This window comes from Ceratina calcarata, unplaced genomic scaffold (genome assembly GCF_001652005.2).
Source record: "Ceratina calcarata isolate Rehan_Ccalc_2016 unplaced genomic scaffold, ASM165200v1 scaffold151.2, whole genome shotgun sequence".
NCBI lineage: Eukaryota > Metazoa > Arthropoda > Insecta > Hymenoptera > Apidae > Ceratina > Ceratina calcarata.
In genome coordinates this window covers 899,243-912,074 of record NW_017136308.1, presented here as the reverse complement: position 1 = coordinate 912,074, position 12,832 = coordinate 899,243, and the positions used below count along the sequence as shown (strand labels likewise).

Genomic DNA, 12,832 nt, shown 5'->3' with positions numbered 1-12,832 from the left:
ATGATTTAATATTAAGTTCTATTTAGTAAAAGTAAGAAATAATTGAAGATACTTAAATGTCAAATATTAAAAACCAATTTAGAACTTAAAAAGTGTATTTTAAATTTAATCGTTATGGTACCTTACGCTATTTGTGAAATCTTATAAGGCTCTGACTTAGTAAATGATTTTAGACTGATTTTATTTATACTTATCACCTACCTTATCATTACCATAGACTTATAAAGTCAAGTATTATTTCGTTAATTGTACAGAATTATATTTATATGACTGTCTTATATATTTTGTACATATCAAAATGTTAGACCGCGTATAGTACACTGTTAATAAGATAGAATGAAACTGTGTAGAATGATATTGTTGAAAATTATCGGCTTTTCATTCAATGCGGTAAAGCAGTATTTATCCATACCAAAACATGATTACAGCAAAAATATCATCCTCATATGCTCCAATTCATCAGTCTGCCACCAATAGCCAGCACTAACATACTTTACATATTATCTGACGTAACTGGTATCGATCACTATCGAGTATCCGTTCGAAATTCATAGTTCTATAGAATTACAGAATTTTACATAAATTCACATTCACTCATCTGTTTCCAGAGGTTATAACAGTTTCATAACATTTAACACAATCCTCACATGGTCGCTTCGGTTTTAAGACGTTTACAAGACTTCATGGCCTCTTCCTGCATAATACACTCGTTTCGCTCTTCCGCATGGTCAGACATAGATAATGGTCTTTGAACAGTACATACTTCAGCTACAGTGCTGTTTGTTACGGTATCGGCTGTTGGATTGAATCGTACTATTACAGCCGTCATGTTGTCGCATCCTGTACCGTCCCCACAGGTATCAGGTGCAAGACAATAGTCGAAAAGCTGCAACATTTATATATCAGTAACTTTCATTAGGAGCTTATATGGGAGCAAAGAAGAATTTATCAAAATGTTCCATACCTCTTCACAAATTTTTGATAATTTGTTGTAATGCAAACGGGAACGAATAAATTGTATGACGTCTTGACTCGACATGAAGTTCCAAATACCATCGCAAGCGAGTATCATGAACTCATCTTTTTCGGGATCGATTGTGGTGTGCCTCACATCTGGAAGTGCGGATATCATTTGCTCTTGAGGCGGTAAATCCGCATTTTGTTTGTAAGCATGGTCCCCGAGCGCCCTCGATAGATTAAGACCACCATTCACTCTACCATCGGCTGTAACTTTTCCACCAGCTTTAACTATGCGTTCCATTTCTGGTTCGTCTTCAGGCTTGTGATCTAAACTAAGCTCAACAGCTTGACCATCTCTACATAAAACGCAACGGGAATCACCAGCGTTTGCCACATATAATTCGTTGCCTTTTAACACTGCAACGACTGCAGTGCATCCGCTGTCATATCCTGGCTGTATAAATTGAATTTATATATTTTTACTGTTAATAAATGATGTTTTTGTGTACATTTTTAGAAAGTATAATACCTCTTCTGTGTCCATCATAAGACCTTCATTATCATCATCATCGTCTTCATTATCATCAATATTACCATCCCCATCTTCATCTTCCTCATCTTCATCCTCATCACTTTCATCTTCATCAACGTCTTCCATGTCATCTTCGTCGCTAAAACTATAATAACAAAAATAAAATGTACACTTGTATCATAATTAAAAAAAAAGCTGTTACTTTACTGATTTCTACCTTTCTGGAACTCCATCGAATGTTTCATCGTTCTCATCATCGTCGTCATCATCTTCGGAGTCCTCATTATCCTTTTTCAAGAGAGTACGATATAAAGTAACAGGCGTGATTCTTCTTCTGCCCGTACTGGTTATTCGTTCCTGTTGTCCTGCATCGCCATTTTCTACTGGAGTACACGAACTGCTCGATACATTATCGCCTCCACCTTTACTACTATCTGCGTCTTCAATTCGCTTAGATTCTCCACCGTTTAATTCCACCTCGTTTTCGTTCGACTGTGTACATGTAATTTTTCCGGGACTTGTAACTTTTGTGTTTACATCTTCAGAACTGTCAGGCATGTCTGCAGCTTTTGTGGCTTCTACATCTGCTGTTGATTCTACTGGTGGAGATGCATGCGCATTCCCATTACTTGTAGTCGAATCAAGAACTTGTTCAGCTTCATTGCTTCCAGGGCATTCAGAGTCTTTTCTTTCCATTGTACTAGATAAAGTCGACCCACATGGTTGGCTAGAACTGCTCACGTCAGTTTCGTTTGTATTCCATGACGATGAAGACGATGAGCATCCTGCACCAGATGAAGAGCTCGCCTTTTCTCTACCTCTTCTACCATGTACATAAGGACTTGCAGAACATGGACGTTTATTGCAAGTTTCATTTTTCATATTTTTTAATGTAGGATTTGACTCTGATTGATATTTTGCCATTACTTCTTCCAATGGCATTGTTGCTTCCATACATAGATTGTTAACATTTTCTTCTTCATCTGTGTACATAATGTAAATATGTGAACACAAATGATATTTTAAATAGAAAAATAGACTTACCAGATTCGTTTACATCATCCTGTTTCTTGTCTGCAGTAGAAGTTCCTGCAAGTTCCTTGAGGATACTAACTACCTCAGGTTTTTCAAGTGTAGCATCGAAGCCTAAGAAGGCATCAATTAAGGCCTGCCTGATCTCGCCTTTCTTATATGCTTCAGTTTGTTTAATGAACTCCGGGAGATTACTCGCACAATAAGTTGCTACTTCGTGACCACCATGGCCATCATATACAGCGAATAATGAAACATTATCATCAAACTCTATGCAACAATTATGTGCATCCTACAAATATAGAATTAAATTATAGACGTACAGATAAAATGTTAGAATATTGGGAATATTCTCAGGTCAGGCATATTGTACAAGTAAGGTTATTTCCTACTTTATTGACATATAGATTGATATTATAATCGTTCGTAAATAAACATATTTTCGATAAACAGGATACCTATTACAGGATTGCGTATAATAAATCACATTATTTCGCAAAAACATAAAATTTAATCATCTATAGAGTATTTTATAAAATTCTTAATTTATCACAATATGTTGTAAAAAGACAATTAGTGCACAATTAATTTAATAACTTAATACCGAATATAACTGCCCGTACATAACGAGTTTTACATTGCTTTATTTCTCTGTTCCTGAAGAGGAAAATTTACAACATTGTTAAAGTTATACGAAACAATAACAAATCGTTAGTTGTACACGAACCTACTAATTTTTGCAGAGTGAAAGAACTTTCATTTCGGATGTAACTTTGAACCGTGACAGTGAATATTCTTAATTTTGCAATAGTACTGTTTTGTTCACACGCGAAATGATGGGACACACTCTTATTACTATCAGCACAGTATATTTGCCATTCTCGAATCGAATAGACTGAATTTCGCGCTTCGGAACGTAGATGGATTGTATATTTCCAATAGATCAAGACGAATGTCGTAATACCCTGGCGAAACGGTGAACCGGCAAACCGTTCTCTGACCGAAACGAAACTGGGTAACGGTGCACTGGCCGCTCGAGGGTTTCAGCTTACCTCTTGACTAATTCGCCAGCCTTGCATGGAACTCGCGCCGAATGCAACACTTTTTCCTACCTCGTCGCTCGACACTTTCTTTGTAATCGGTTCTGACAAGTATGCACCCATTTTCGTTTAAACCGGCGAACAACTCTGTCGATTCTATCGCGTCCGCGTAAATAATCACAACTTCTCGGTGAAATTACTATTCGCAAGCGCGGCGCACAGTCGTTAACTAGCCTCCATGACCGGTTTGGGTTTCTGTTTTCCCTGCGACACTGATGCCATCTAGTCCGCCACTTTTCTTATATATGCACTGCGTTTTCGCGCCAAACTTTCGACTAGCCTCGCGAGTCTCGCATCGTGAGTCTTGGTGAGTCTTCATTAGTTCAAAATGACGTTCGGTGTTACTCCATCGAAGGTCTACGCCCTTTTGAAGAAAAAACATAGTAAGATCTTTTTCATTAATTACATAACGTTTCAAATATGAAAATTTATTGAAAAGCAACTCATGTTCCTTTTTTCATTGAAAGTCTTCCTCGGTATGTAACGCTTGGTTAATCTTTATATGAGTTAAAAGGAATAAAACGCTTTCAGCAGAAAAGCAGAATAGCAGTTACATCATTTACGCGTTTCAAATGATCTTATAGTAAGGGATACGGTTTGCATTTTGAATTAGGTTACCCATGTTAATAGAGAACAATTGTTCTTATCTATGACATGTCTAAGATACGAACGTATGCATTGTATATTATCTAAAGTACAGATTATGTCTAAGTACTTTCCAACTATTATGAATGCAAATGATAATGGTTCGCATTCACCGCTATTGCATACGATCCAGAGTAACCTCGTTTCCGGGTACTCGGATACTTACTTCAAATGGATTCTCTCTTTCATTAAATCTGTCACGTTCTTCGCATTCCGTACATTTAGGGTGATCTCAATTTTTGTTGGTTTTCTTTTCTCCTTGAAACAAACAATCATTTCGTATATTAAATTATATACTTACTTTCCAGTAAATGAATATTTTACCAGAATAAAACTCGATATTACAATGTGCGATCTATTATAAAAGAACACTATCGAGACATACATAATATATGTATAAAAATTTAAGGGGTAGTATAAAGAATAGATAAAATACGAAATTATTTGGGACCTATCAGCTGATTGCGAGCGTGAAAAAAATCAGATTACTAACTAACTAACTAATTAAGTGAATGTGCGTAGTAGAAAGAAGAGAGGCGATGCTAGATCGTTATTCAAGTTGGATGTATTCAAATCTCTGTTCAGTTCCTATAATCTCAGAATTCATTCAACCCAATATTTTGGAATCGATAGAATCGCTAAAATTCTGCAATTTTTAAAAGAATTGTACGTCCAAATAAGATTGTTAAATGATTGAACGCTTTGGAAAGAGGAGATACTTAAATGTTGTCATCATACAGGTGTGCCAAAAGCTCTGTCTACTTTAACGATAACACTGTGTAGCCTACAGATATCGTATGATCTGGGTGATCCGGGGAATGGTGCACCCGGTCGTCGAGTTTGGGGTGGTTGCCGAGGATGGGCTAGTGTGTTGCGTGATAGTCGCCGTTTATCGATTCGCGTTACGCTGTGAGGAATGAAGTCGCGGCTAGCTGCTCTATGCTGTGGCGCCGTGGTGTATCGCACCTTCCAATCCTTTTTAGGAGATATACATATGTATGTATCTGCATGTGTATTACGTATGAACGAATCTACGTAGATCGCGTTTTGGCTGGTTCTGGTATCCAAAATAGGAACGTCACGTAATGTTGTTATGGTGCTTATAAATGTCTAGAATGGTTGTCGAACCAATATTGAACTGTAATGTTTACAGAATAATACTTTTAGTTAAGCATAGTCTCGCAGTTCGGAGACTCACCGTGGCATCGTGAATGTCAATGATTTTTCTGAATGTAGAATCAATAAACCTATCTACATGATGTACATAGAAAAAGTATATACGTAATTGCAACTATTGTCTATTAATGAAAAAGATCGCGTGCGCGGAAAGTCAATTATCTTGGATTACACTTAATGAACGGATCTAAACGTGAACGAAATTGCCCAGGGTATGTCGTATTTTATTTTAAACGTTGTGCGTAGTTCTGTATCGAACATACATTGTCACTTGAAATATTCATTGTTTAATATATTTATGTATATGATCATTCGCGAATTTGCTAAGGAAACTGTTAAATCAATCATATATCAAATCGTCTTTTTCCTAGAAACCACATGCATTTCACGTTCTATTTGATAATAATCACGTACGCTGCGGTGAACCCGGGTCCGCACGTATAGATGTATACCATGAGAATTCTAGAAATGCATGCTGAATCGAGCACTACCGCATCTACATAACAAATGCGGAAACACATGATTGCGATGTGCGATTAAAAAACATCTGTTCCATATCATCTGTTTTCGTAAATTTATAACTGGATCACTTTAGGAACAGGAAACAATTTTTGAATTCTTCTACATCATTTTATCTTTGAAACTTAAGCATTTCATAATGTTTTATCTGTGATAAGAACGAAATATTTTAGATTTATTTCTCATAATTAATGTTTCTAATAATAAACAATATTTGTTGTATATTTCAATTTTTCTATAGACGCATAAAATCTGCAGTTTACTTATAATACTAAGAGGAAATGCACAGTGTTGACGAATAATTAAATTTTCAATTTATATGCTTTTGATCGAAGTTTATATATGAAAAGATCGCACACATCGGAGCAAAGCAATTAGTCTATACGCGAAGAGTTAATCGTATCATGGATAACTCAAATCTGTAGTCGTGTGAAATTGATCGTGTAATTTGTGCGTTCACTGGTCAATCCCGAATCAAGCTTTTCAGTCTAGGTATAATGCAATTGGGTGCACTGCGTCTTTGTAATGAAGCATTTCTTTTAACTTCGCGGAAATAAATCGAAGATCAAACGACGTTCAAACCGAGCAAAGCAGTCTTGGCGGGTCTCAGTTTAAAGCGCTAAAATTACGCGTCATCTTTCAATTTTCCACGCTATTATGTATGAATACCCGTATTAAACCGGTTGCACTAACGAACTAGAATTGAAGCTGTTTCATATCATCTTTGTCAAAACTTAATAAGTACTTGGTCCTTTCATTACTATTTTTCTTCTTTAGAAATTGCATAAAACGCTTTGATCCACAGTTTTATGTACATATTTACTCTGTTCTGTACGCATGAGAAAAATCTTAATATAAACAAACAAATAATTTTTTTACAGGAACTCGCGCACTGTGACGCAAGAGAAAAACTGTGGCAAAATGAACGAGAGTACGTAGGTGAACCAGCTCCACTAAGTAAGTTAGTCTCTCGTCCAAGCTATTATAATTAACTCTCGTCTTTGAATTTTCCGCGCTCCCTCTATTATGTGAACGTATACATATATGTATGTACTCGTGTATGAGAAGAGCGTAGGGGTGGTTGGACCGTCGGGGCACGACGTGGAGAAGGGAGCTAAAGTAGGGGAAGATGTAGCGAGGGTTTACGGTGGAGCAGATAGGTGTCGCGTAACCGTGGTGGTGGGGATGGTGGGGAGGCGTGGGTGCGTGCGCGTGCGAGCGCACGAGCCCGCCAGTTCTTTAGCGAGGCTCGGAGAGGCCAGGTCGACCCTCTTGTATTCCTGGCTCTGTTCTACGCGATTCACTGAAACGCACGTACACACGGACGCGTGCACGATCCTTGTCCTTCGACCAATTCCGCTGATAACATTTTCTCTGTTCGCGTTCCTCGTCGGTAGTCGCAAGTAAGACGCGTGAACATTCGTTTCTGTGTTTGACCCGACGAGTGAAAGGGCAAGTCGTACAAGTCTCCCGTGATCGTTGTTATTGTGCTCAAGCTCCGTTCAAGCACCCTGGGCTGAGAGTGCGAATGTAGGTGATTAAATATACGTACACGACGCCAGAGGTGCGACTATCATCGAGACGGAGCACCGTCAATGACGGAGTCTTGGAGATAAGCAACCACCGTGTGTGCGTCCGCGGCCTAGTGACCTGACCTTGGGTCGGCCCGACCAGGTGAGTACGTTAAATGCTCTCGTACGTATAGTATATATATATGTATATACATGTGTACACACAAATATACGCGCGTGGTCGTCGTATTCGCGAAGAAAACAACGCTCGCGGTTTTCGGAGCCAGCTGTACGTTCCTCTTTGTCACTCTGATAGCGCGTACACTGCGTCGCGTCGAGATGGAAAACGAGATGCGAAAAGAGAGAGACATGATTCGGGATAAAGTTCGCGCTGTGTTACCGCAACACCAACACAACGGAATACTGCTCGACCGCTTAACGTGTGAGACGTGTGTATACGTTGTACACCTCAGGGTTGCTTTGTTTGGATAAGAGGATTCCACGTTGAGTGTTTGCCGGTCTGCATCGTTTCCCTCGATGTTTCTCCTGTGTACACGTCTCGGGATGGGGTAGTAGAACGTTGTTCTCCGATATGACAACCATGACTTTCGAGACGTGTGCGATGTTACGCTTACTTGTCAGATTAAATAGTTATCCTTGTAATATTTTATTGTTTTTCTGTTCATCGTGTCATTTCACCGTTTCTGTCAATAGTTACACAACTAGAAAATTATGATTTCTTCGAAAAGTTTTTATACAATGAAAATTATATTGGTATATTAGCTTCTGAATATGTCTGTGATTTTCAAATAACTGGAAAGAATTGTCGAGTAGGAATTTTAAATAATGAATATTATCCAAACAATGCATTCGGAAGTGAAATTAAAGTAACAAATCGTGGATTCCTTGCTTAGGACGTCCGTCGAATGAAGACTCTCAGTGCTATTTGTAAGATTCGAAGAATAGTTGACATGTCTATTACCAACTTCTGTGTATGGTAATTGTATCACAGTAAATGAGACGTATTCTCTAAAGTAATGAGTTTGTGTAGAATAATTCATCGTTACAAACACGCATGATTTATATCAATAAGATTTTGAAATCTCATTTGTTTATGATTTATTCGATCTTATTAGACGTAGACCGTACATGACATTAAGTGCGATAAACTTCTGAACTTGGATCTTAAACTAAAATATTTTTCACGCAATAGTACAGTTGAGTAACGTACATGGCCTGTCAGTTTATATGACATTTGTCATTTCGTGTCGACTGTTCATTTTATTTACTTGGTAATTATAGTAGAATATTCGATTATCATTTCTTTATCGTACGTTGACTGAGGTGCATGCATGCATGCGTACGATTGTTTCTTCGTGACACTGAAACGAGGTATGTAGTTGTGGTCGCCGCTCACTGCCTTGCGCCAGTTTAAAAAGCTACTTATACTACTGCGTTCTCGCTCCCCTTAAAAGATCCGCCCAGTGAATGGAATATCCATAGCGTCTATGCGTCCTGTATTTAAGAGCACTGTCCTTCATTGCTTTATTCTGTATCTTTATTGTTCATTCAAAACAGGCTTTATTTATGATATAAAATAGAAAGCTAAATGAAAAAACATGCAACTTGTTACTTTAGAGAAAACTGAAAATTGTTATAGCGTAACAATACTATTTCCGTTTTAATGAAACAATTAAACAGATTGAGCGTGGAACAATTGTTTATTGATTTGTTATGGAACAATTGTTGACTTTTGTAATTCAATTCTAGATGCAATTGCTTTAATATAAACTTGTCGGTAGATGATTATTATGATACAATTTTAATCAAATATATTTCTTTCATAACTCTTGTGAAAATTGTAGAATGAAAGTAAATGGTGTTATTCATAGAAAAGCGAATCTGTTCCTTGGTAGAAAAATTTTCTTTATTCATTGCACGACTTGTACGTGTACATGATTTTGAATTGAATCGGTCTTTGAATATCAAGCTCGGCGACCGTTTTAAATTATTCTACAGTCATGTAAGCAGTGATTATTATATGGGTTTGCTCCTTGCGCACGATTCCCATTCACAATGCTGAGTAGAAGGTTATTTAATTCTAGATTGTCGAGTCAATGAAGAAACGCGTCGGTAGAAAAAACAAACGTTGAAATTCACTTTGTTACCACGTCGGTTGTAATTAGGACGCAAGCTGTCGACTTTTCTTCTTGTTCCTTTGTTTTCAACCAGTACGTAAGAAACCTGAGCAAAGTCGTTGAACTCGAAAAGCTGATGAGCCCAAGAAAGCGCAAGAAAATTCCTCGTTGTGGACGATTTTTTAAAAGTTTTCGGTTCCCAGTATTCTCATCGTTGTTGTCCGTACGTGGTTGGAATTACTAATGAAGATTAATCGATGTTGCAAAACTGTCCTTTCCAAAACTAAGAAGTGTTCAATTTGCATTTTTCTTTTCTATTATTACCAACTAGTCACTAGTACAATGCATTCGGAAGTGAAATTAAAGTAACAAATCGTGGATTCCTTGCTTAGGACGTCCGTCGAATGAAGACTCTCAGTGCTATTTGTAAGATTCGAAGAATAGTTGACATGTCTATTACCAACTTCTGTGTATGGTAATTGTATCACAGTAAATGAGACGTATTCTCTAAAGTAATGAGTTTGTGTAGAATAATTCATCGTTACAAACACGCATGATTTATATCAATAAGATTTTGAAATCTCATTTGTTTATGATTTATTCGATCTTATTAGACGTAGACCGTACATGACATTAAGTGCGATAAACTTCTGAACTTGGATCTTAAACTAAAATATTTTTCACGCAATAGTACAGTTGAGTAACGTACATGGCCTGTCAGTTTATATGACATTTGTCATTTCGTGTCGACTGTTCATTTTATTTACTTGGTAATTATAGTAGAATATTCGATTATCATTTCTTTATCGTACGTTGACTGAGGTGCATGCATGCATGCGTACGATTGTTTCTTCGTGACACTGAAACGAGGTATGTAGTTGTGGTCGCCGCTCACTGCCTTGCGCCAGTTTAAAAAGCTACTTATACTACTGCGTTCTCGCTCCCCTTAAAAGATCCGCCCAGTGAATGGAATATCCATAGCGTCTATGCGTCCTGTATTTAAGAGCACTGTCCTTCATTGCTTTATTCTGTATCTTTATTGTTCATTCAAAACAGGCTTTATTTATGATATAAAATAGAAAGCTAAATGAAAAAACATGCAACTTGTTACTTTAGAGAAAACTGAAAATTGTTATAGCGTAACAATACTATTTCCGTTTTAATGAAACAATTAAACAGATTGAGCGTGGAACAATTGTTTATTGATTTGTTATGGAACAATTGTTGACTTTTGTAATTCAATTCTAGATGCAATTGCTTTAATATAAACTTGTCGGTAGATGATTATTATGATACAATTTTAATCAAATATATTTCTTTCATAACTCTTGTGAAAATTGTAGAATGAAAGTAAATGGTGTTATTCATAGAAAAGCGAATCTGTTCCTTGGTAGAAAAATTTTCTTTATTCATTGCACGACTTGTACGTGTACATGATTTTGAATTGAATCGGTCTTTGAATATCAAGCTCGGCGACCGTTTTAAATTATTCTACAGTCATGTAAGCAGTGATTATTATATGGGTTTGCTCCTTGCGCACGATTCCCATTCACAATGCTGAGTAGAAGGTTATTTAATTCTAGATTGTCGAGTCAATGAAGAAACGCGTCGGTAGAAAAAACAAACGTTGAAATTCACTTTGTTACCACGTCGGTTGTAATTAGGACGCAAGCTGTCGACTTTTCTTCTTGTTCCTTTGTTTTCAACCAGTACGTAAGAAACCTGAGCAAAGTCGTTGAACTCGAAAAGCTGATGAGCCCAAGAAAGCGCAAGAAAATTCCTCGTTGTGGACGATTTTTTAAAAGTTTTCGGTTCCCAGTATTCTCATCGTTGTTGTCCGTACGTGGTTGGAATTACTAATGAAGATTAATCGATGTTGCAAAACTGTCCTTTCCAAAACTAAGAAGTGTTCAATTTGCATTTTTCTTTTCTATTATTACCAACTAGTCACTAGTTAGTAATATAAATGAGATGAATAACATGTACATGTTTAATCATCATACATGGTATTATTTATAGACGTAGATTGGATTCCCGTGATTTATACGAGTACTGATAGAATAAAATGTTATCAGCCTTCAGCGGTAAACTAGATTCAACTTGGGAACGATGTTGTAAGAAGGAAATTATACACCAGCAGGATTATCGGGCGTTTGCGAATCAGTTATTTTCACGGCTTTTTCGTGTTACAATTGTACATAATCGGATTATCGATCCGATTACTAGCCGGAGGCCTGTAATTAGCATTACGTTCACATTTTACATACATACACGCCCATATACTCCGCGGTAAATTTTACTTATCGCGATGCTACACCGCGTTTCGTGTAAACTGTGCATGTACCACACCGCTACCATAATTACGATATGGTAACATTGATAGCAACGGGTTTCGAATAATTAATTTTCTACCAGTTTTCATTAATTCTTCGCTCGTTATTCGCGCAAAATTTTAATCTACTTCCATCGAATCCGTATGTACTTACGCACAATCGACCTTGCCAATCCCACACTTTCTCTAGTTGAGTAATAATTTACATATGCAATTTCAGATGGTGGGATTATTCAACAGATATTTGCCTGTTTCGTTAACGAATCATTACTAATGAATCTGAAATTACTTCATCAATTAAATGCCAATTACAATAATTAATTAATTTAGTGTTAGCTATTTATTTAAGTTTAAATCAAATTACGAAAGGAAAACAATATTTCCTGAGAGAGAGAGAACGTAAGTAGAAAGGATTGTCTGTGCTCAAACACGCGTCTGATTGTACGTTCCTGCGATATCGTAAGGCTTATCAGCCAGCCAAGAAATTTATAGAACAGTCACGATTATTTTAGATCGAGAACCGACCAACAGATAGAAGTATTTAAAGGGATGAGAAATATTAAAGAGGCGTGTTCGTGCTTGGGGAGTCGCATACGGTGTACATGAATGTGTTGTTTAATCTGTGCTCGCCTTCGTTCCTTGTACACCTGTTTCTTATATGTACGAGACATCTGTGTCGATAAAAAAAGATTAGGGCAGACAGATTTATCTATAGTAACTCGTATTTTCTGCAAAAATACGGATTTGAATTCTGTAGAATACAGCTAATTTTCTTAGTTTAATTCTGTTTTAAACAATTTTGGTTTGAAGTGAGTTCATTTTTGCATAGTTTATTTCAAAGAATTTGTAGAAATTTCTTACTCAACAAAATCGATGTCCTTTTAATA

At 36.9% G+C, this 12,832-nt stretch overlaps 2 protein-coding genes across 2 annotated transcripts in view; one reads left to right on the top strand and one right to left on the bottom strand.

The window, feature by feature from the left end:
* Positions 1-164: 164 nt before the first annotated feature.
* Positions 165-3,845, bottom strand: LOC108632055 (putative protein phosphatase CG10417). The gene is made up of 7 exons (XM_018036353.2): positions 3,577-3,845; positions 2,537-2,816; positions 1,710-2,475; positions 1,490-1,637; positions 965-1,414; positions 648-886; positions 165-556 (listed from the first exon to the last, which is right to left on the bottom strand). Exons 1-7 carry the CDS (start codon positions 3,685-3,687, stop codon positions 484-486), a joined length of 2,067 nt encoding a protein of 688 aa, XP_017891842.1. The 5' UTR covers positions 3,688-3,845; the 3' UTR covers positions 165-483.
* Positions 3,846-7,218: 3,373 nt separating this feature from the next.
* The window catches only part of Hs3st-A (Heparan sulfate 3-O sulfotransferase-A), an 82,904-nt gene continuing 77,290 nt past the window's right edge, over positions 7,219-12,832 (top strand). Inside the window, exon 1 of the mRNA XM_018036372.2 lies at positions 7,219-7,638. The gene's annotated coding sequence lies outside the window, so the exon portion shown is untranslated. The remainder of the gene's footprint in view (positions 7,639-12,832) is intronic.